Source organism: Eupeodes corollae, chromosome 1 (assembly GCF_945859685.1).
Source record: "Eupeodes corollae chromosome 1, idEupCoro1.1, whole genome shotgun sequence".
Taxonomy (NCBI): Eukaryota; Metazoa; Arthropoda; class Insecta; order Diptera; family Syrphidae; genus Eupeodes; species Eupeodes corollae.
The window spans coordinates 140,211,686-140,238,052 of NC_079147.1; the positions used below are offsets into that span (position 1 = coordinate 140,211,686).

Below are 26,367 nucleotides of genomic sequence, written 5' to 3' on the forward strand. Positions count from 1 at the left end.
TTTGTTTTGTCTGTTTTTTTTCTTCTTTTTTTTTAAACCAAAGACTAGGTAGCTAAGTGTATACTTTGTTATTACGTCTATCACAAATAATACTGTTCATGAAAAAAGTCTATAAAGATATAGTTGGAATTGTAGTTTGTAGTCTATCCGTATCCATCCATCCATCAACTATATATACATATAATCATTAGCAGGGAAAAGTAATGAACAGGGAAAGAAGAGAGAATTGGAAACAAAACAAACAGGAAATGTTATGAGATCGTTCGAAGCATGTAAGTACGACTAGGTATAATAAACCTGGTTACTAATAATGTAGAAGCAACAAAAAAAAGAGTTCAAATGGAATTCAACACTTAATGACAATTGGAATGGGAAGATTTTTGTTTCCTTCCTTTAAACTTTGTTTATACCTATAGGTAGATATAAACTGTGAAATTTTAATATTTCTTTAAGTTTATAAAGTTTGATAAGGCAATGTATCTTAACACCTAAACACAATACAATGCAGGTGTAGCAGAATATTAATTTGTATTTTAAATCTTTGTAGATTCCTTAAACCCTCGTAAAATACTTTTTTTTATTTAAATTCATAAGTAAAAGATTTTTCAAAAAAAAAAAAAAAATGAATGTACATACCTATGTACAGTGATGGAAAAAATTACAGAAACGATGAAAACACTAGACAAAATTCTTAACTAGGTATCATCTCCATGTTTTGGTATCGACTTGATAGTTTCTTGATCATCTTTTTAGAAAAAAAGCCAAATTTTTTCAGATAAGATGAAAAAAATATTGTCAGACGATAAAGGATCTTTAAATCCGATCCCAAACACACGGAGATGATAGTTAAGGACTTGGGTGGAAGTACTATGAGTTTTTGCTAGTTTTTTTTTTTTTCACCACACTAGGAGGATTTTTTGAATTAAATGAAACACATACGCTGTTTATATGATTAATACTCTAAGCATGATCCCTCTTGCCGACGAGAAAATCCAATCGAACATTAATGGTAAGATTGTGATTGTCAACAATTATGAACCGAAACAAGAAGTTCTTTAGCCGCGAATGCGGAATGGCTTAATACCCTCTGTCTTTCCTAGTCTTTGCAATATTGAGGAATTTATAACCAACAACTCCTTTCAAACTATCTCTCCCTTTCCTATAAATAAAATTTAAAAAAAATAATTTTGTAGTTTTGTGACTTCGTTCCCAGTGTAATATAAAATTTGCTAAACAAAAAAACAATAGTTTTTTAAAGGATTATGGTGTATGTGAATTCGAATTTTGCCTTTACATTTTTCTATATCAGTTTTTAAAATATGCTCCCTCAAAAATTTTAAAGGCAACCAAAAACGTGTTTTTTAAGACTAAGTTTAAACACAACAATATGATGATTTTACTAACAAATTCTAATCTTCTAGGTACAATTTAAATCATTTTAGTATCTCATTTGGTTTCCGTAGTTTCTTATTATAGTTATGAAAAGACTTATAGGCCTTCATTTAACACTATCTAAAGTTTGGAAAAACCTGGAATGCAATTCATTTATGCTCTTCAATAATTTTGTTTGATAATAAATTATAAGTTTTGATTCAAAATCCAAACTCTGCTTAGACACAGAAAATCTCGTTTTCAGCATTATTTTTATATTGCTTTCAATATATCCCTAAAACTGGATGTTTTAACACTAAGAATACGAATTTGTAATAAGAGCAAAAAAATGCTATTATGCTGTTTTGCGATTTTCTATTAGCTTAAATGTTTCTGCGTTCTTTTAAGACTAAGGTTTCACAGGGGAAGACTTACAACTAATAAGGATATTTAAAAAATAAGTAAAATAGAAAATTTCTAAATATTGAAGTAAGTGATTTTAGACTTGATAAATCACGAATTTTATTTAAAAAAAAAAAACATAACCCAAAAAACGTTTTTTTTTTCGAATTATAAAAGATTGTGCCTCAAAAACATGACATGATAGATTGATTTTAAAGGCGGATTGAACTAAAAAATCAATAATCATGTTGATCAATGCTGTAAAAAAAACGTCAAATATCTGAAATGGGTAAAAATTGGCAAATTTTATATCTTTTTATGTGGCACATGGAACAGCTAATCAAACTGTTGGTGCAAACAGGGGCAAATCTGCCAAAAAAACGATATGCAGATTCGATTTTAAATTACCCACACTGATAACTTCCCATCCCGTCTGTCGATTTGTCTTGCTTAAAAGTTTGTGTTGGGTTAAAAAAGTTTGACTTGAATTATTCTTAAAAAATTTAAAGTTATTAATAATATTTTTCATATAAATAGTTTAGTTTGAAAATCTAGTTTTGTTATAGATTTTTAGTTGAAAACAATTTTTTAACAATTTAGCACTTCTTAAATTTTTACAAATTGGATGAATGAAATTAATTTGAGAGATATCAAGAACCTAACATCAAATTTTACAAAATGTGTGTACTATTTCTTATAGATTTTATTTTTTACGAAAAACGGACTATTGGATTTAAAAAAAATACTGAATATCAAAAACAATATTTTCTGTGAAGACAATATTTTTAATTTTTGAAAAGCTATTTGAGTCGAAAGTAAATTGTTACCAAGTTTTAGTATTGTTTTTTTTTTTAGTTTTTTTATTTTTTTGTAAAAAAACTGTCAAATAAATTTTTCTTAAAATTTTTCCGAATGTTGAAAACAATATTTCTTATTAGTAAAAATTAAATGGAATAATCTCAAATTTTTGAAAAGATATTTGTGTCGAAATTCAACTTTTACCAACTTTGAGTAATGTTTTTTTTAGGATTTTATTTTTATAAAAAACTGTCAATTCGATTCTTCTCAAAATTTTACTAGATGTTAAAAACTTTATTTTTCGTTGCACAAAATTGTTTTGGAGATAAAATCATTTTGTATTCGTAAAATTTTTTAGGTGAACATTTATAAAAAAAAACAGTTGATTGGATTTTTTTCAAAAAATATATGTACCTGCTTGTTATCACATTACAATATATTATATCACATTTAATTTAAGTCTCTAGCGTTTTTGGTTCTTAAGATATTTAGGGTTAACGAAAATGTTCACCTTTTTTTAAACTGCTATGGTAAAAAAGCACCCACGCAATTTTCTTGAGAGCCCTTTCTGCCTTTTTATCTGTATAACAAAACTTATTTGAAGTCGATATCTTTTCTGGTTCTTGAGCTGTGGGCAACAACGTCGCGAACGTACGGACATACGGATGTACGAACGTACGTACACACGCACGCACAGACATCTTTCTAAAAATCTTTTTTATTTCGAACCTAGGGACCTTTGAACATAAAAAATGTCAACATTTTTGACAAATCGGACCCATTACAATAACCTCCCATGGGAAGTTAATAAATCAATTTATTTTGCCCCACAGAATGCAACAACAGGGAAAATTTGTGTTTTAACAGATCTGCATCAAGAATAAATTGATTTATTTTACCCATAGCAACCCCCATTAGAATAGTTAAATATAAGAATTTAGACGGCATTCGAAAATGAATTAAAAAATTCATATGAGAAGTCTTTTGGCCACGCTCTACAATTCTGACCACAAAATATAATCAGGATTAAAGTATGGATTACCCGAGCTTTTCGAAAACCAACAATATTGACCCAAGTGTTTTAACAAATGGTCTGCAGAGCGTCGATAGCCCTTCATGTGTTAATGCTCCCTAATCAACATTAAAATTGATCTGGTGTATTTGAATATTTCTCTAGAAATTATATTTCTCTTCCGATTCCGAAGAGGTTTTAGTTAGTTTTAATGGCCATACAAATGTGAGCAGCTCGTGGATAAGTACTTTTTGAGCTGTCATCAAATCTTAAAGACACTAAATGGTGGAGAATCAGAAGATTCCCAGTGAAACCAAAATGAAATTTATTCATTGCTTAGTAATGTAAATAATATCTAAAGTTTCTTGAGTCTTTTTTATTTTATTATTTTATTAAATAGTAATTAAAATTACAAGGTAATATACATAAAAAAGGAGAGAGCCTAGCTGCGAAGACTATTGGCTCTAAGAGTCTTATTTAAATTTGATTTTTGTTTTAAATATTGGCAGATGATTTTAAACTAATTTAATTTAAGACCATTTTTCCTTACACGATGCCCCGACAGCCGACGCGACGTCTCGACGAAGCCAAGGTAGGATTGCTGGCGCCTTCTTATTTTAACTTATAAAGAAAATTCACTGACATGACAACGACAGCAATGGTCAAAGTTGCTGAGACGTCTGCGTCATCAAATTATATATCAAGGCACTTTCTAAAATAAAACAATAATTATAATAACACACCTCATTCTAGGTATAATCTTAGTTCACAAGCAAAACTAAAAAGATTATAATTATGTATTTTACTTGAAATACTAAACCAAAACCAAGCAAGGTACATTTGCTCTTCTTTGTTTTATTATTGTTGGTTTTTTCACATTTAAGTGATCATTATGATGAAATCATAGTGCTCCCGTATGTCCTTCACAGTTTTTTTTTGGCATAAAAAGCAAAAATAATACAAGTGATTTAGTAAACTTATATTTGGGAATGACCAACAGTAATAGCTCAAACCTAATCAAGGTTCTTTAATGCTATACAAAGGTGTTCTATTTGTGTGTGTCAAAAGTATTTCTTTTTTTTTTATTAATTATAATTAAATTATTTATTATTTATTATTTTATTACAATGTAATGAATTACAAGATAATACAATTCAAATCACTAGCTCCAGGACTATCAGCTAAAAATATAAATAAAAGAGTTTGCACGAATTGAGAAAAGTTAAATAAGCTTATCTAGATTTAATGTTTTTAATATTTTATAGACTAGTTTTATATTTTCTGGAGATGGATTTTTCATATTATTTAGGATAGATTTGTTTTTAATAAATTTAGGAATAATAATATTGTTGATTGAGTTACAGTTGAAGAGTAGATTGTGGATGGTGAGTATTGCTCCGTAGATTTCATTGCTTGTAGAATTTTTCGGCAGTTTGTTGAGTTCAGTGATGATTGTGTTTCGGTCAGGAGCCTTGGAGGATATGCAGATTCTTTTGTTGCGTCGATGTTTTTTTCGCCCCTTGTGTTATTGGTGAGTTGTGAGATGATGTTATTTTATATAGAAGTTGCGCTGTAACAAACTCATGCCTTTGTGCAATGGAAGGTAGGCCGGATTCAACCAACATATTCATAATTGGTGTTGTTCTAAAAGCTCTTAGGGCGAGCCGTATTGATGTGTGGTATTCAGGTTTGAAAAGTTGAAGATTAGATTTCGAGCATTTACCATAAATTGAAAGCCCGTAGTCGATTTTAGAAATAATCATTGGTTTTGTAACTTTAAAAACAGTGATAGTATGAGAATAGCTAGATTTATTTGTTAGGTATTTTATTATATTTGTCCTGGTAGCTAGGTTTTTCTTAAGGTACATACAATGGTTCTTAAAACTAAATTTGTTATCAAAGATAATTCCAAGAATACTTAAAAAGTTTACATTACGAATATCGATATTTTTAAAGTTAATGTTTAAATGTTTTGTACAACTTGTTTTTCGGCATATATGTAGGATATTGCTAAGTAAGTTGTGAATACTTCTTTTTAAGGGATTTCTGCGGTCTATTCCTATCTTAATTTAATCAACGAGAGACTTTTCTCAATTTATTTAGTTTGCTATTAATAATAACAATAAACATTTCAATATGTCTTCAGTGATTTTGCTTTTTTGAATGTTAGGTTAGGTTAAAGTGATGAAGTAGGACATACTAAGGCCGGTTTAATGGCCCATTTTGATATCACATGAATGTTGACGGCTTCTGCAAAAGTCATTTGAGAATACGCCTCGCAGCTTGGCGTCCATTCCTATTAGACAGTGCCTGGTTATGACACCGACTGTCGAGCTTATATTGCAATTTGGCAATGGGAATGGTCTGTGTGTTTGTTTCTTATGAATTACAGAGTTGTTAACCCACTGCGATGATGCTCCGAGACGAATATCAGAGCTTGCAGCTATTTGTTTGCCAAATAAATGAAGAGAGTGGGGTGTCCAGTGCCACAAATGGAGTCGTTTGAGACTTCTTAGCTTTTTTCTACTGAATGGAAGTTGGAGTCCATGGACTGGAATCCGAAGTTATTTTTGGATTAGCCGTGTTGGTAGTTGGTCGATCCATCTTTTTGTTGAACATTTTAACAATTTTACAACATTGCTCGGCTACTGCCATCTTAAAGACAAATAGAGGTATGTACTCTTTAAAAAAAAATAAAATCCATGCATTTACTACCGCCAGATCCAAGAAGTGAAAGAAAATTTAGTTGGTACGTTTATTTGATCGGATTTGATTTGATCGGTAGTCTAAGCAACGAGCCCAGAAGATTTACACCTCTATTATATACATCTATAACATTTAGACAATCAATTTTGATATACTTTTTTTACATTCTCCATAATGTTTTATTGTTTCTGGATTACATCCCACAAAAGTTGATACCATGTTTACCAGGACACAAAAGACATTTATCATTGATCTCCGCCACTCTTTTACGACTTTTCTTTCGCCTTTCCTTTTGGTTAGATGTACCTAGAGCTTTGGGCTATTGAACCAGTTATCAAAGAATATCTTATGATTTTTGTGTCTTCTTCACTTACACCAAAGTCAGAAGCATCTTTCATACATTGTTTTCCTGCGAAAAAATCAAGTTCGTAGTTGAATACCGATACCCCACTAAAACGAAATTATTATAACCCTTATTGGTTTTTTTGAGGTATTCTGTTTAAGTTCACGTCAACATTGTTTTGATACCGTTTGCTCTTTAACGGCAATAAATTGGAGTTAGAAGAAGCCGATCTCTAATTTTGTTAAGAGTGGCCTTACTTTAAATAGTTTATCAAGTCTGGCCAAACCGCACTTTATAAAATGATGGTTATTGGCAAAATTAAGATGTTGCTATATACCTTCCCATCGCTGGCATATTATTGTCCCTTAAACCAAACTTTAACCAATTTCTGAACTCCGATAAACTTTTGTTGAAGGTAAATTCCCCAAGACTATAAACAGGCAAATACCAACAAAAGTCTCCATTTCTTTTAGCGTTATATTGATCGGTTTATTCTTTATTGTTCTGCAAAGCTTTTCGGTTCGATTTATCATCATTTGATTCAAAACTTCGGTGAAAAACTCCGACATCTTCTTTGGCAGTTCACTATTTCCTAAAAACGGACAATATTCCTCTATGTAATTATCAAGATTTTTATCACTCCAAACTATTTTCTGCCATAGCTTCTGATGTATGTTTTTCTTTTTGACACAACACTAGTTAAAGGCTTCTAATGTTCAGAATCAAAATCACTGGTTTTAGATACCACCTATTACTCTAGCATTTCTTCTTCACTTTCCGAACTAAATATAATGATTAATTGAATCAAATATTTTTGTTGGGAAAACAGAGCTCGCCGCTGTCATTATAACAATAATCTTTCCGTTACTGCATTAGAACCCAAATAAGGAATTGAGAGCAGTAGTGGCAAACATGAACTGCATCTTAGAAAAGCGGAGTCGGTAGAAATGGCGTTAGAGATGATGCGACAAAAGCAATGGAATCTAAAGACACTTCCGTAATTGCATTTGATCTTATGAAAAACTTGCCAACTCTAGTCATTTCAAGGAGTGTGTGCTATTATAAGAGGCAACGTTGGACAAATTATCTAAGTAGCCATGACATGTTAAAGAACAAAGCTTGCATGTATATATATTTGGGATGAGTCGATTGAATCAAGAGGTCCCCAAGAAATTGGCAGCTGCTTATTGCATTATATTAAACATTTTGTGAGTACCTCAAACTTAATTATGTACAGTGACCAGTGCGGTGGGCAAAAAAGTAATATTAAGATGACCGTTTTGTGTCAATATATTGTTTTGCATAGTGACTATCTTGTTAATAAAATTGATCACAAATTTCTATTGAGTAGCCAGTCTTACTTACCTTGTGATCAAAAAACATAAGAAGTGTTTAAAAGACATTTTTACCCTATGGCCTGGTATAAGGTTATAGCAGCGGCAAGAAAGAAGTATCCATTTTAAATTATTGTTATGGATAGGTTTGTGATGTTTTCGCCGAAATTTTTTTTAAACAAATATAACAAATCCAAAGATTAATGCTAATGAAGCGAAAGTGGAATGGCTTAAGATCAATAGCTTCAATTTGTGAAGAAGACCCCCTTCAATATTTCTTACAAGTACAGCAGTAACGAACAATTCTTTCCCCCGAATAACGCTATGTCGCCCGCTGTTGAGAAGAAGGAAGCCCCTAATACGGTTAAGAGGGATCCCGCAAAGAACCATATGCGGGACTTGCACATCCGAAAACTCTGCCTGAACATTTGTGTGGGTGAATCTGGTGATAGGCTTACTCGAGCTGCTAAGGTTTTGGAACAATTGACTGGCCAACAGCCCGTGTTCTCAAAGGCCCGTTATACCGTGCGTTCATTCGGTATCAGACGTAATGAAAAAATTGCTGTACATTGCACAGTTCGTGGCGCTAAGGCCGAAGAAATCTTGGAACGTGGTCTTAAAGTTCGTGAATACGAGTTGAGGAGGGACAACTTTTCTTCCACATGAAACTTCGGTTTCGGTATCTAGGAACATATCGATTTGGGTATTAAATACGATCCTTCCATCGGTATCTACGGTCTTGATTTTTACGTAGTCTTGGGAAGACCAGGTTACAACGTAGCTCATAGGAAGCGCAAATCAGGCACAGTCGGATTTCCTCACCGCTTGACTAAGGAAGACGCCATGAAGTGGTTCCAATAGAAATACGATGAAATCATCTTGAACATCAAAAAATAACTTTCCAACTTTTAAAGTTTGTTTTTTTTTTTTTTAAATAAAAAAGATAACGAAGACGTGCTTCTGGAAACTGTGATATTAAAAATAGAACATCTGCATTAGTCACATATCTCGAATTACTTGTAAGTGAAGCGAAAAATAAAGATTTACTCGACTTATTAAATTTTATTCAGCCGAGTTACCAGGAATTTTATAAGAACTTGACAACTGTTTCTACAGACAGAAATGTTAGCCTAGTTGATACGTTCATGAGAATAAAGAGTGATAGTTTCATAGCGGTCTTAACTCATAACTTGTTACTATTTTGTACTTAGAAAGTCATAATACAAACAAAAATTTAAGCACTTGTATTTTTAATTAATGGTGCAACCAACATACTTTTTTAAAAATTTTGTTTCTATCCAGAAAGCAGAAGTGATGTAAGCCACAGAAAATTCAATAAAAACAGACAAGATTAAGATCTAAAATAAGAGATATTTATCCAGATATGTCTCAATTATTACAATTTGGGGTTACGCCACTTCTGCTCTCAATGCCTCATATGGCATGATGATTTTTAAGCTATATGTCTGTTTGATAAAATGTCCATTTTCTATGTTATTCATGTACTAAATCAATAATAAAATCACATTTATTACTTACCAGCATATATACAGTTTTTTCCATGGGTAAAATAAATCAATTTATTTCTGATCTAGATCTGTCAAAACCAAAATTTCCCCAGTTTTTGCATTCCATGGGCCAAAATAGATTGATTTATTTTTGATTTCATATCAAATCTGAAGATCTGTATTTTTCGGCAATAATATTAACACAATTATAAACAAAAATTAATAGTGAAATTTGACAGTTATACCGCACCCGTTAAGACATACACGAAGTTATACTTTACAAAAACGCAAAAATAAAATAATTCAAATCGTGTTCCATGTGCCACAAAAAAAGCAATTTCTGACGGAAATCTAATTTCACCCATGGAAAACCACTTTTACTTGTATCTTCTAAAAAAAATCTGTCTAATTGAGTGAATTTCTTTACCCACTGATAAATTAAACTTAAACTTTTAACTTAAAAACTAAAAGCCATATATGGCGTTGTGTGAATTAGAGCGTTAAAATTAAATTTATTGAATCATGCGCTAACTGAAAAGTGTTTTTATTCCTAAGGAAGCATACAAAATTTTTAATATTAAACTTAAAACTATTAAAATTGTAATGTAAAAACACAGCTACTAAGAAAATGTCATAATATTGAAATTAGTTTGAAATGTGTAACTTGATAGAATTCAACATTATCTAAATATTGCATACAAAACAACCTGATAATCTAGAAATTAATCAATCAAATGTTAAAACCCACCTTTTGAATGCACAGTTAACAATATCATGGTCACTCAGTGCATAAAAATATACATATTTACATATATCTTTAAACTTTAAAACCTACATATATACGAGTATACATATATCTAACGAAATTTTAGTATTTATAACACGCTTTCGCTTTTTATTATATCTTTTTTTTTATTATTAATAAACAAACATCAGATACACCATTATTATTATCTTCAAGGTTACAGTTAAAATTAATTTATTCAAACAATTTATGGTAATTTAGCAAACTGGTCTATCTATAAGTTAGACTTTGGGCGTTCTTATTTTCTAAATCACACATCGCAAATGTCAAAGAAGAAAAAAAAATACTAACAAATGATTATTAGATATAGAAATCAAGACTTAGGTAAAAGACCTACCTCAGATATACCTAACAAAATAACAAGATCTGCAAACAAAACTAAGAACGAAATTGTTGCAATTCTTTGTTCACACGAAAAAGAATAATTATATTTTAATTCAGCATTTCAGTATACCTATGTATATTATTAAGATACTTAAATAACAAGATAAACTGAATCTTCTGAGGCCATGTTGTTTGTGTGGCCTTCAAGTTGAACTGTTAAACTTTTAACTTTTTTTGTGACAACTTGTAGTTGGTTTGGTATATTTTTTCTGTCTTAACAGTTATTCATAATTGGAAAATTAAATTATATAAACATAGTTTTAAGTAATTACACAAATGGCTACTGATTGATTTTGAATTGGTTCTTAACTTCGTGCATTTTCCAAATAGAACCAAAAAAGATACACTCCGCTTCAAATAAATATGCACACACATTTTAAAAATACTTTATACTTAATATATTAGGCACAGCACTAATACTTGTTTTATTAACTTAACATAGGAAGTTATTATAATGGGTCCAATTTGTCAAAATAAAAATTTTGACATTTCTCGACGTTTCAAGGTCCCTAAGAGTCGAAATAAAAGATTTTTTGAAAGATGTCTGTCCGTACGTCCATACGTTAGCGACGCTTTTTTCGTCGTCCATAGCTCAAGAACCATTAGAGATATCGACTTCAAATACATTTTGTTATACAGATAGTAAGGCAGAAAGATGCAGAAAGGGCTCTCAAGAAAATTGCGTGGGTAGTTTTTTTTTACCATAGCAGTTTATAAAAAAGTTAAATATTTGGTTTACCTTAAATATCTCATGAACCATAAACGCTTGAAACTTGAATTAAATTTTATATAATATATTGTAACGTGATACCAAACAAATATATTTTTTGAAAAAAATCCAATTAACTGTTTTTTTTTTGTAAATCAACAAAACTGAACAAACAAATTTGTTACTTCGAAAATTTTACGAATACAAAATGATTGTATCTCCAAAGCAATTTTGTACAACGAAAAATAACGTTTTTAACATCTGGTAAGATTTTGAGAAAAATTGAATTGACAATTTTTTCAAAGTTGGTAAAAATTGAATTTCGACTTAGAAATCTTTTCGAAAATTTGAGATTATGGCTTTCAACTAATTTTAACGCATAAGAAATATTGTTTTTAACATTCGGTAAAATTTTGAGAAAAATCGAATGACAATTTTTTTAACAAAAATAAAAACCTAAACAAAAAAAAAATAAAACAAGTTGGTAAAAATTGATTTTCGACTCAAATATCTTTTCAAAAATTTGAGATTATGACTTCCAACTAATCTTAACTTACCTATAAGAAAAATTGTTTTCAACATTCGGAAATTTTTTTGAGAAAAATCGATTTGACAGTTTTCTTACAAAAAATAAAAACCTGACAAAAAACAATACTATAACTTGGTAAAAATTTACATTCGGCTCAAAAAAAATATTGTCTTCACAGAAAATATTGTTTTCGATATTCAGTATTTTTTTAATAAAAAAATAACAGTCCCTTTTTCATAAAAAAATTAAATTTACAAGAAATAGTACGCAAATTTTATAAAAATTGGTAAACATTTGTTTTCGACTAAAAATCTATTTAACAAAACTAGATGTTCAAACCAAACAACTTTTTTTATGTGGTTTAAAAAAATTTAAGAATAATCCAAATAACAACTTTTTAAACCCTACAATCTTTTAAGCAAGACAAATCGACAGACAAAGCCCAATTCTGGAGAGCAATTCGATTTCCAACGAATTTGATGCTATATCCGATTCTATCCAGAGAATTGTATCTTATTTTACGCACAGTAGAATCGTTGTTATGGGCGATTTAAACGTACACAATTCTTCGTGGCTGCTCTGTTCTAGTCAGGCAACACCCGAAGGAAGGTATGAGGTCGAGATTTTTGTCGAGTTAAACCACCTGACTTCGTTAGTTTTTAAGCTAACTCGGATTTCTGACATTGCAGATCACTCTGATACCAATAAATATGCGATGGCCTGGAGGTTATGGCACATCAGACCTTCTTTCATATTTGCAAATTTCTCATGCCCTAGTTAAAGAGAAAAACACTACGAGAACCGTTTGGCAATATGAGAAAGCCAACTGGGACGATCTCAACGACTTCTTCAGGAACTTTAACTGGTCATGCTTCCTCGATAGTGAAGTGGATTTCAGCGCAGATCAAACCCAATGAAAACTCATAATTTCATTCGAGCTGTAAAGAGCTTGTTGCGATCAAAAATGTATGTTTTTAGAATTACAAAGCCAATCCTACTGAGGAAAACCAGAATAAGTGCAAACAAGCTAGACAAACCTGTGACGGATATATTCGACGCATTAAATTTTTGCATGACCAGAAATAACGTCAAAGAACACTATAATGCCTCAAAGGTAGTACACATTTCTGGTCATTTGTAAAAAATGTGCCCAACCCTACGTCATCGATAGTTCCTACGCTCATTTTTAATGACACTCCTTTCGTAGGCTCGATTAATAAAGCCAATTTGCTTGCAGCACAGTTTGCTGTTAATTCAATGATGCCAATGAGTGACATGACTCCGCCTGTACTTGAAGGCGTAAACGATTCTACTGAATTCTTTCTTTTACTTTCGTACAGTTGCTAGAATAATTAAAGATCTTGAAATACAGAAATAGGATAGGATCCCGCTATTGTTCTGAAGAGGTGTTTTTCAATGCTGAAAAAACTACTGCGTAAGCTTTTCCATCTATCCTATCCTTCTGGTCTCTTTCCGAGAGTATGAAAAACAGCATTTGTCCAGCTGAATCCTCCTCCCATTCTAGCTGTCGTTCAATTGCATTTGCATTCCTTCTTTCCAAGGTCATAGAAACGCTGATCAATTTTAAGCTTAAGCAATCTTTTGAAAAACGGAAGCTTCTTAATGGCCGGCAATATGGCTTTCATAGCAAATGATCATTTGGTGATCTAATAGTTTATTGCACCGAACAGTTGAAAAAATCTTTACATCGTTCTGGAAGCAGAAAGATTATTGCACTTGATATTTCAAAAGGATAGAATTTGGTATCAAACTCTTGTCGAAAATGCTAGCTTTTGGTATTGGTGAATCTCTTCTTTGTTGGGTTAGAAATTACCTTTCGAAACTTTCAATTCAATTAGTATTGGATGAGTTCAAATTTGATACCCACAAAATAAACGCTGGTGTGCCGCAGGGCTCCGTTTTGTCTCCGACATTCTTACTTATTTTTATAAATGTTTTTTTTTTTTTCTGAAACTTCTAACCTACCAAATTATTTTTTAATTATCACCCTTTAATTTTTCTTAACCGTAGAAAGATAACCTACATCGAATTGACGTATGACTTTTTGTTTTTTTTTTCGCCTTAGATTCAGAAGAATCTGATGCACACCTTAAAATTTTTGGTCTTCTTCTTGTAATTTCCATTTATATGGTTTCTGTAAGAATCATTATTTTGTAAGTAAAATTCCTTATTTCTTTTTCAATATGACAACGATCCATTTAAAAAAAAACCTTGGAATAAAACTGTGTAAATCCAACAGTTATTATGTTTAGCTTTCAATTGAATGATAAAAAAACAGCTGTCATTTTGACACAAGCAAACTTGACTTTTGATAGTAAGAAATATTTGTCTTGACTAACTTTCCAGATAATTTTCCAAAAAAGTTGCCTTAATTGGAGGTCAATTTTTTGGCAGCTGCCCAAACAAATATAAAAAAACTTGCCTCAACTTCAAATCCCTTATGTCACCTGAACCTGCCCATGACTGTCAATTTTATCAGCTATGCAATAGGTTTTGGACTATTATTACGTTTTCCATGGGTAAAATAAATCAATTTATTTTGATCTAGATCTGTTAAAATAGAAATTTCCCTGTTTTGGTTCCCTGGCCAAACAAATATTAAAAACTTGCCTCAACTTCAAATCCCTTATGTCACCTGAACCTGCCCATGACTGTCAATTTTATCAGCTATGCAATAGGTTTTGGACTATTATTGCGTTTTCCATGGGTAAAATAAATCAATTTATTTTGATCTAGATCTGTTAAAATAGAAATGTCTCTGTTTTGGTATTCCATGGTTAAAAATAAATTGATTAATTCTTGATTTATGATTAAATCTGCAGATCTGTATTTTTTGGGATACCAAATAAAGAAATGTTATTTCTAGAAATTTGACATTTCTATCGCATTTGTTAACAAGTTTACGTAGTTCCACTAATACAATGACCAATACAAAAAAAAAAACAGTTTTAATCGTGTTCCATGCGCCGCGAAATTAAATCAATGTTTGTCGGATATCTGAATTTACCAATGGAAAACCACATAAACAAATCAAACTTAGTTTTTTTAAATAGTTTTAAGGCCCATTTTTCTTAAACTTTGGACAAAAATTCAAAAACTACTTACAAAAATTTATGATCTTATTCAGTGGAAGCGGAGTGTACTATAGTTGTTAAATAGAATTTTAAGGCCTGTGCATATCTGATTGTTTTAAAAACTTAAGAGAAGTTGAAAATTTTAAACCTGTAACAAAACAATCCACACTTGGGAATAAAAATGTTAATACAATAAAACAACAAGACCATGTTTTCTATGATCATCATCATTATCATTACACATAACATTTAATGATAGCCAAAAAGATAACAACAAAAACTGTGTTTCTACTGTGCATTGTATATACAAAAATATATTTACCAACGTTTTATTAAAAGTCATTAAAATTTACTGGAACAAAATTGTCACCTACTTTCGATGGTAGGCATTCATATGTAGCTTTGTTTGTAACAACTACCGAAACAAAAACAATGTTATGAAATACAAGTTTACGGGTGGCCTGAACCGTCATGACAACGAAGACCGACAAAAAGGTCAAAAGTACTTTAGAGAATTCTTTGAATTGGTTTTAATGAAAAGTATGCCAGGTAAGAAAAAAATGATGACATGCACAAAACGGTGGGAATTTTATGAATTAAAAGATTTTTTTTTAACAAAAGACGTAAATGTTGACAGTTGGTGTCGATGGGAAATGTAAATAATTTTTTCCAATTTCTAGTTTGTATTTTACTTCAATGAAGAAAGGTGCTATAGAATTATTTGTAAAATTTCATTTGTATCGTTTAAATTATTTTATATATTGTCCAAAACGTTATTTAGTTGTCATGTGCTTGAATATAATTAGTTGATAAAATTGGATTAAATGTTATTTAACACCTGATGAACTGGATATTTTAATTCTTATTTAATTATCAGAACCTACAGGTTCCCAAAAACTGATTTGTTTATTTAAAATCAAACATTGGTTAATAATATGCAAGGTGATGGCTTTCCTTTAAGTTGCACTTAAAAACTTGATTTTCTTGTGCAATTATATCGGGCAGGTTCAGATGACATAAGGGACTTGAAAGTAAGTCAATTTTCTAGTGTCTGGCAACATTTTTAGGCATTTTTCTTTTTAGGTACAGAGCAGATCACTTTGTAAAGCTTGAGCACATCGAGTACGTTTTGAGCACAGTTTGATCAGAACACTCCGACTTACTTATGTAAAGCACTGTAGAAATGAACTGTCATGTCAATATCCATAACAATTTTCCATCGGTCTCTTTTTACCACACGAAACAAACGTGAGTCAGCCACGCTTATGGTCCAACTATAATAGACTTAACCGAAAGTAAGATAATGTCAAAACCGAACGAAAAGTTATCTGAAGTTATCGTCAAAACAAAAAGTAATCATAATGGATTCAAGTAACTTAAGCAAATTTGACATTTGCTTAAGCTCGAGCCATTTAAATGGCTCTTGCGTAATTGCGCGAAAGTTAGCGAAACTGAGCAGAACGTCTATTATGGTTAGCGTATTGGTTCTTTCCCTTAAGCTGCGTTAAGCTCAGTTAAGTCTATTATAGTTGGGCCTTCAGCTTTTAATTCCATTTGATCGGCCATTTTATTCAGAGTTCCGAGCGCTCTGATATCTATGAGCAAAAAAGAAACAAATCTTTTTTTGACAGCTCAGTTTTTTGATCTAAGCTTAAAAAGAAAAATTCCTATTGGAAAGTTGACTGAAAAGTTAGTGATGAAAAATGTCCCTAACTATCAAGTCTACTTATATCCAAGTGACTGTTGATCATGTTTTTTCATTGAACTGAAATGTGTAGAACTTTATTACTTAGTGATTTATTTGTTTTTTTTTTTGCACTTTCCACTTGATGGCAAATAAGAAAAGAATAAGTAATATTTCCTTAAGCACTATTCACATGAGCACGACCAACGAATGAACGAATATTCGTCGATTTTGACATTTCTTTCACATGAGAGTTTTTAATTCGTCGCGAATGAAGTTTGACAACGAGCCACAGCCAAACACCATTCACAACCGAAAACAAAACAAGTATGTTTTTTTTAGCTTAAGTACGCGCGATTATTTTATTCGTTGCGAGTGTGGATAATGTGGAACGCGAATAAAGTTTGACAGTTCGTATCAATTACATTTTTTTTTTGTTTTCTTAAATTTATTAATATGTATATGATATTGAAAAGTAAAAGTATGCATCATAAATCAAATAGTACCTAGATTGCTATGGTTTTTTTTTCAAAAATTTGTGTGGAAATATGTCTTCAAACGTATATAAACTCACATTTTGTAATTCATTCGTCGTTCGTTGGTCGCGCTGATGTGAATAATACTTTAAAGTACAAAATATAAGTCGAGTTAGATTTGTAGCTTGCATGAGGAGCATTAGAACAATTATGTTTTTTGTAGTTTTTGCACAATCAACTGAAGGTGAAGTAAAGTTTCTAGTTTAAAGTTTATGACACATGAAAAACTAACTAATTGTTTTGGTCAAAATTTACATTCAAAAAATGGTATTGATTGCGAATTAAATCACTTATGTTATCTGAAACTGCCCAATTGCAAACCAAACTGAGCATAAATTAAGTGACAGCTGTCAAAAAGACCTTCTTCGAAAAAAGTATTGCCAGATTGAAAACCACACGTCTAAAAAAACACCGGTATTTGTTTAACTTCATAAATACATGAATGGAAACCATAAATATCTAATTTTATTTGTTAATTTATTCTTATATCATCTGCAAACGGCGTTTTATATGTAGATATGTATTTAAATATTCCTACATAATTTTTCTCACACTTTAGTTTTGTTTTCAATTCTCCGATGAAAAATGAGACCCAATCAAAAAAAGGAAACTTTTTTATTGCAAAGCATATGCCTCCTAAATTAAAAAACAACATGTTATGGGTATACCACTCGTACATATGTACATCCGAAATAGCTTTGTTGTTTTGAGGTCTTTAAAATTCTATTTTTAAATTTAATTGATTCTATGGGTTCTGATAGAGGGCAACATCAAACGGTATTTTAATTTAAGAACATTTTCAAACAATCAAATGTGACAATATAAAAATAAATTTAGTGCCATTAGTCATTCTTTACACCTTACCCACAAAACTTATGACAACAAAATAGAAAAAAAAAATGTTGAAGTTATTTATTATTTAAATTCTTTAATTATGTGTCCACTAGGTTTTCAGAGCTAGGGCTTGAATTTTTGTGGATATGTTGGCACACTTCGGGCTGTTATGGAAATCTCTATTACTAGGCAAGGCAGTCTTAGGACCTGAACTTTCATGCATTGAGTTAAAAGACTATAAGAAGTTCTCTCTCGCAAACGAACAGCCTAACTTATTGATGTTGTCGGTAGGTATACTACTTCAATACCAAAAAAAACTTAAACTTCACCTAATTTGTTACAAAATCCAAAAGTTTTTCAGTCAAGTGAATTAAGTTCAAGTGGGTTTCTGCAGAATGATGCCAACCCCATCAAACATTAATGGAATACGAAAATATTTTGTGTGCCTCTTATGTTCTTATGAAATCATTATAGATTTTCTCTCGAGAATATTGTGTAAAGGTAATATTTTTGTTTTGTTTTTTAAATATGCACAGAAACATTAAGAAATGAACATTAAAATATGGTGCCTGTAAATAAATTTAAATGTAACCACCTTTCAAAATTCACTCTATTGTAGGAACTCAAACTCTCTGACCACGTGAAGTATCTTGGTGTGGTCTTAGATATAAGAAATTGTTGAAATCGTTAGAGAAGAATTCTCCTAGGTAATTCTTGCGTTTTCGAGCTAGAGCAGGGCAGGTGCAGAGAAGATGAAGAAGCGTTTCTTCCTCTTCCTCGTCCATACAGCTTCTGCAAAAGTCATTTGAGAATACGCCTAGTCTCGTGGCGTACTTTCCTATTAGACAGTGTCCGATTATTACACCTATTATCGAGCTTATATGCGATCTGCTTAGAGAGAGCAAGCACCTTGAACGTTTTAAATCCAGTGTTGGCCAGATGTTTTTTGTGACTTGACACGTGGTGATGTTGTTCCATCTGGTGCCTGCCCTCCTCACAGCGTCTTGCATTAGCAGTAGTTTACAAGTAGCGATTGGTATGCCAGTACTTGCCAAACGTGGTAGGATGGGCTATACTGTACCGTTTATGGCGAGTTCATCTGCCTTACAGTTACCTTGAATGTCTCTATGGCCCGGCACCTAGCAAAGGTTAATATTTAACTGTTGCGCCATCTCCATTAGAAATGTTCGACAGTTATAGACTGTTATAGAGTTTGTAGAGACAGAGTGCAAAGATTTGATAGCGGCCTGGCTATCAGAGAAAATACGGATATCAGATGTTGATACCACGTTTTCTTTGAGCCAAGACAAGACTTCTTTTATCGCCAAAAGTTCCGCCTGGAACACGCTACAATGATTGGGAAGGCGGAATGAGAGACTTAATTTCAGTCGTTCAGAGTACACACCTCCACCAACCCCTTCTTTTGTTTTTGACCCATCTGTGTAAAAATGGATTGACTCATCCTCCAAGAATGTCCTATCCTCCCAAAAAGATATGGTAGGTATAGAAATCTGGAAGTTTCTGTGGAATTGTAGTTGGGGGATGGTGTAGTCTGTGTGCTTAGGATTTGATTCTAAGTACCTTAGAATTACGGAGTGGCCAATGTTGTTGTTAGTCCACTGCGACGAAGCATTGAGTCGAATAGCTGAACTTGCAGCTATTTGTTTGCTTAATATGTCAAGGGGTGTAAGGTAGAGCAAGGTGTCCAGTGCCGCAGACGGGGTCGTGCGAAGCGATCGGCTTATACATAGGCAAGCTGAACGTTGGACTTTATTTAGCTTATCCCTGTTTATAACTTTCTCTAAAGCAGTCCATCATACTGCCACACCGTTCATTAAAATTGGTCTGATAACCGATGTGTATAGCCAATGCGTGATTCTGGGTTGTAAACCCCATTTATTACCAATAGCTTTTTTGCAAGAAAAGAGAGCTACAGTAGCTTTTTTGACTCTTTCCTGTACGTTGCGTTCTTAATTTAGTTTTTTGTCTAAGACAAGACCCAGGTATTAAGCCTCGTCTAAGAATTTTAATTGGATTCCTTTAATATAAGGAGGGTTGACAAATGGAATTTTGTATCTCCTCGAAAATAAGACCAGATCGGTCTTGTGTGGGTTAACACCCAGTCCGCACCGATCAGCCCAAAGTATTAGTCTGTCCAAGGCATTTTGTAAGAGTTCTTTTAGGATTTTAAGATGCTTTCCTGAAACTACTATAGCAACGCCGTCCGCATAGGCTATCAAACCCTCCGCATCCAGAGTTAGGATTTCATTCACCAGAGGGGAGGGGATAGAACACCACCTTTCGGTGTCCCTCTACTAACGAATTGTCTACTAGAAGAGTTGCCCAGTTTTGAGTTAATTATTCTGCTAGTAAGCATTAAATGATTCCACGTTGTTAAAGGCACCTTCGATGTCAAGGAAAACAACCATAGTGAACTCTTTATGATGGAGGGAATATTCGATGGTGCGTACTAAAGTGTGTAACGCTGTTTCCACCGATTTATCTTTATAGTAAGCATGTTGAGACGAAGACAGAAGTCTTGTATCGATACGTGCCCTTAAATGGATATCAATCAATCTTTTCAAGGTCTTAAGAAGGAATGATGATAGACTTATAGGTCGTAGATCTTTAGAATTGACTTTTGAGCATTTACAACTTTAACTTCTCTCCATGCCAAAGGAATATGGACCAGGTAAAGACAGCTGGTAAAAATTGCCTCAAGCATTGGTGCAATTATATCAGAAGTCTTTTGTAATTCGGCTGGTATTATTCCATCTGGTCCTGCAGATTTAAATGGTTTGAAGCTGTTGAAAGCCCATTGTAGCTTATCCCTTGTGATCAGACCTTGTGGATATGTTGTATTTGAACTTGAACGTATATAACTGTTGCAAGTTTCGGTAAGAGATCTACCAGGAAAGTGAGTGTCCAATAGCAAGTTCAGCGATTCATTACTTGAATTTGTCCAGGAGTCGTCTGCATTTTCCAAGCAGCTTGGCATAGCTGGACTAGTTGAAAGAATTTTCCGTAACCTAGCGGCTTCAGAAGTTTCTTCTATCGTCCCGCAGAAGAAAGAAGAATGCTGTATCTTATACAATGGTTTTGAACAAAATCAATCAAATATGGCACATCTCATTAATATGACCAAAGCGTTCGACATGGTAGACCATAATTGGCTATTAGTCAAACTTTATAATGCGGGATTTAGGGGTTCCACTTATGGTTTGAATCTTATTTGGTAGGCAGAGAGCAAAAGGTTCGTGTAAATGGAGTTTTTAGTACATCGGTTCTTATAAACAATGGAGTTCCACATGGATCTGTTCTTGGGCCATTATTATTTCTTATTTATATGAACTCCGTTTTTAAACAAAGGTTTAACGGTAATCAAATCGCTTTCACTTAAGCTGAAAAAACACCTTTCAAATGTATAGTTAGGATGAATGAGGACCTTCAAATGCTCAGAATCTGGTTTGCAGCTCACAAACTAATAATAAGTGAAAAAAAACTAAAATGATGCATTTTGAGACATCAGGATACACTTTTGATGACTACGAAGTTTCCTATCATTTATACGATTTTAAAAAATTACATTTACCGCTACATATTTATGGAAGAGACAATTTCAAAGGTTCTAATCTTTGCTCAAAAACCTGTTTTAAAATTAATTCTATTGATTCATTTAAATATTTAGGGGTACACATCGACAAAAAACTGAACTGGAAGTGTCATATTGAAACAGTAATGCCCAATTTCACAGTGGAAGTTTAAACTTAAGATCAGGTGAACCTGAATTTAAGTTTAAATTTGAAGTTCAACTCCTCTAGTTTCACAGTGTGCTCTGAACTTTAGTTTAATTAAATTGTATGAAAAGAGTTTGGTAGCATTGTAAGTCATGTGACGTAATGTAAGCAATACGTAGCTGTTCATCGTTTTTTCTTTCTCTCTCTGAAGCGAGGAACACGTGAAACAGCAACAGATATTTTCTGTTTTGTTGACAATCTTGGTCAATTTGTATTGTTTTAAAGTACAGTTGTGAGTTGTGATTTCTGTAAGCTTAAAAGAAAAAACAAAAACAAAAATGGAAAACATTGTGAAAATTAATAGGAACAAAAAACAAAGCAACAACTTTTCATCAGCAGATATAGATTTGCTGATGGAGTTGATTATGAAAAACAAACACATCATTGAAAACAAAAAAACTGATCGAGTACATTGGGCGGAAAAAACAGCGGCATGGGAGTCCATTGCAAATGAATTTAATTCAAAGAGTGGCTCCCATTACCCATCATCGGATGAGTTGAAGCTATTTTGACAACTGTTGTAGTGCCTAAACGTTGAACTGAGGAATGAACTCAGTTCAAGGTTTAAACGAAAGTGTGAAACCGAATAAATTGTTGAACTAAAGTTTAAACCAAAACGACGTTTAAACTTCTACTGTGAAACTGGGGGTAAGAACCTATTTGACTTTAGTAACTCGAAAGATGTATCTTTTAAAATCTTACTGTTCACGTAGTGTTTTGTCAATGATTTATTACGGACTTGTTAACTCAAAACTTCAATACGGTATAGTTAATTAGGGAGGCGTTTACATGAACACTTTTGAGTCTCTCTTGGCACTCAAAAGTGCCTGCCTCTTAGACATCTTTATGTTTTCAAAGTTTTGAGAGAATTCTTTATACAAAGCGAGAGAATTCTTTAGAAATTCGTCCGTATTTGACTTACGAGTAAATAATTTAGCACTCAATGTTCAATGTTCCGTTTCCACGTAGATCACTTTTCACAAATTTTTATCTAACCACCTCCGAAAAACTGTTCAATAAGCTTCCCTTATCTATTAGAATTAGCAATTTTAACTTTCTTAAAAACGTCGGATCATGGCTTTTTACTATTGACCTTAATGATGCTAAGTTACTGTTTAGAGTACTTTCTAGAACCTAATAATATACATATACATATAAATACACACACAACAAAGATTCTTCTCGGTTCCTACAAAATACTAAGTTATAATAAAATAATACATTATTTTTCATTACTGAATAAAAATTAAAAAAAAAAACTTATGAAAAGCTGATACTACCCCATGTCAGTTAAAAATTATATGTTAGATCAATCAACACTAACTTTATAGTTATAGATTGATTTTATTGTATCCTGTTTCCATTATTTAATTATATAATTTTATATTTGTTAATTAGATATAAGTGAAAAGAATCCAAAATAAATTGAATTGAATAAAGGCACCAACCTTAGAACCGTCATGACCAAGTTACAAAGAATGGAATGTATTGGCATCACAGGTGCAATGAGGACTACACCCACTCTCTATAGGAGCAATGCTGCACTTAAAAATTCAAAGCCGCTTTTGACATTTTTAAACAGATGTTTATGTTTTTCAAACCTGCGAGAATCACCTCGTCAACAAAGTTCATAAGAACATGTAAACAACCACAATACAAGTTCAGTTTTTAAAAATGGTAAATTTAAATTTGAAACGGGAGTTCCACAGGGTTGTATTTTAAGTCCTCTTCATAAATGACATTAAAAATCAAATTCCAGATGGTGTTATGTTTGGAGATGTATTTATTAAGGTTCTTCTATATGCAGATGACCTTGTTATTCTAACCGAGGATCAGTCATGTTTTTTGGATCCCAAATCGGGACGGCTAAAGTATAGAAGTAGTGATTGAATTTAAATACTTAGGATTTACTATACATAACTTAAATCGTGATGCGCATTTTAAAGACAAAACGGAGGTCAAACTTCTTCAAAGGCAACTCTTTGCTTAAGAGCAAGTTATCTCTTATATGCTAATGAAGTTTAAGGATACAAGGAATAAGAAGTAATCGAATTAGTAGAACGGTGCTTTTTCAAACGTATATTCAGACTCCCTTCTAATACACCAAACGCTATCTGAATTGAAGTGTTTCATAAGCTGTATGACATGAATCAATTTTTTTCTTAAAACAACATTTTGGTCGCCTCAATGTGACCAGGCACCTTTCCAAAAAGATATGGCCCAATTTTTCCTCACACCAAACAATGACACCTTTTGGATGCATTTGTTTTTTTTTTTTTGACAATTCCACGGAGTTGTTCAAAAAACCAAAAGCAAACAATTTTGGCGATTAACAAACCCATCAATGTAAAAATATGCTTCGCTCACTTCGGAACAATATTTTGTATGAAATTTCGAACAGCGCCGCCAATCTTTCATTATGTTTGAAATATTGAACTCTAAATGTTTGTCTGCTTTTTGAGAACAGCTGATCTGTCAGATATTCCCATATACCAAAAATTCTTGGATACCTTTGGATTTCTTTTTTGACATCCCAGCTGTTTTAAATCAGCTGTCCTTATAAACGTAAAACACTAATAAATAGATATCCGGATCTATCCGCAACCAATAGTTAGTGGTTGTTATCATTGGTTAAAAAAAAGAACATAAAAGTTAATATTAACCATAATTATAGGTACTTCCCATAATCCTAAGTGCGATAAGGTAAGATGTTTTTATCTTTGAAAAACTTCACGAAATTGCGATTAAAAAAATTGCTTATACTAACTTCAGAGCTTAAAACTGTTATTTTTGTAATTAGCAGATGTTTTGAATGTTTTCTCTTAATAAATCAAAAAAAAAAAAGAATAATCTTTTTGTTCAAATATTTGATTATATATGTAGGTATCTTAAGATATAATTTAGGAGAATGAAATTAGTCTCGACATTTCCCCTTTTTGCTTTTATTTCTATTCAAATGCAAATTCCACACAAATAAATATAGCATGGGCATGGTTAATGAGCTAAAAATATAAACATTAGTCTTTTGCTTTTCTACGGTACGCGTACGGTGTGTCTCTCTGATGCGATGGTATCAATTTAATTTCTAAAACGTTGCAACGCAGAATCAACTTGGAGCTATATAAAATGTAATGTATGTATATTGTACAATCTAAAATCTAAACTATATGTATTCCTGTACAATTAATTTGCGTACGTAGTAGGTTTTTGTGTCATCATTATTTGTTGCTGTTGTTGTTGTTATGTTAGGGAATTTATATAGAAAATTATTTCGGTAGGTGTACAAAAAAAGTATTTTGTATGATGTTGCAATTTTAAGTACACATTCTGTCTCTTTTTGTATTTAAACAATTAAAATAAAATCTCTTTTTATTGCTTTTAAGCTATTACTGAAATCTGAAAGTATTGTGATTATATTTCGCGTTCTTATGATTGAATGACTTGCGAATTGTTAAAAATGAAAGTAATTTTAAAAATACTTCATTTCACTTTTGTATACATTTTTTTAAAAGAAGTATTGAAAATTAAGATAATAAAACAGATGTCGCTGTTAACTTATCTATATTGGTCAGCCATTTTGTTATCGCCATTGTTGATCATTTTGAATTTGACAAGACTTTGGGTCAGTTTGTTTTAGTGCATTAATTTTTTAGAAAAGTTTAAGAGGTTCTGGGCTCTATTTCATAATAAAAACTGACAGGTGACAATTTTTCAATTCATGACAATATTGTCTTGTAATGCACTGATATATTTGTTAATTGTTGTGAAAATGTAGTCATTGCCATACTTACCCATACTTTTTCTTCCATAACTAATGTCCTCTAATATTAAAGTATTAGAAAATACCCTATATACATTTTCCTATATCTTTTTGCTTATGAACTGATCACCGCGCAGAACATAGAAGAACTCCAAATTCGGAACACAGAGAAAAGTGACACTAATATAATCGTTACTATATTTCTATCCACAAACGCAGCTTCATTTTCAGTTTGTGTATCAATTCTTATAAAAGAACGATCTACAATTTCAGCATCACATGAAAAATTTGCAAAACTCCTGAAACGTTGTGAACGGAAATTATATTTTCTGGCCAGCAAATTTCTTTTCCCACGAGTTGTTCCACCACTAAATTACAAACTCTTCTGACACCTAAATGGTACTGAGTTCCACTCCCAAGCTAAATTCATATGTTTAAGTTTGGTTTTAGCAACCAGAGAGTAATTCCTTTTTGTGGGATGCTTGATAAAATACAATGCAAATTTGTAAATTGTAGGCCATTTGACGAGTTTAAATTATTATTTTTGTTTGTTTTATTCGAGACGGTGACGTTTAACACCATTTTAGGTCTTTTCAATGTCAATACATGACCGCAACTGAGTTTAATGTAGCATATGTCAATTAAATATTGAAAAATATATAACCTATATTTTTTTTCTTATCATATATAAGAATTTTCAATAATAGTGACAATTCATTCAACAATTTGTTTATGGAACGAACAAATTACAACTGTCGGG

At 32.0% G+C, this 26,367-nt stretch overlaps 2 protein-coding genes across 6 annotated transcripts in view; both read left to right on the forward strand.

Annotated features, from left to right (window-relative positions):
- The window catches only part of LOC129938734 (uncharacterized protein CG43427), a 145,279-nt gene that overhangs the window by 1,191 nt on the left and 117,721 nt on the right, over positions 1–26,367 (forward strand). The gene's annotated exons all lie outside the window — the stretch shown is intronic.
- On the forward strand, positions 8,276–8,888 carry LOC129938737 (60S ribosomal protein L11-like). Its single transcript, XM_056046463.1, is given in 1 exon segment — positions 8,276–8,888. A coding segment is annotated over 1 exon segment (537 nt). The 5' UTR covers positions 8,276–8,290; the 3' UTR covers positions 8,828–8,888.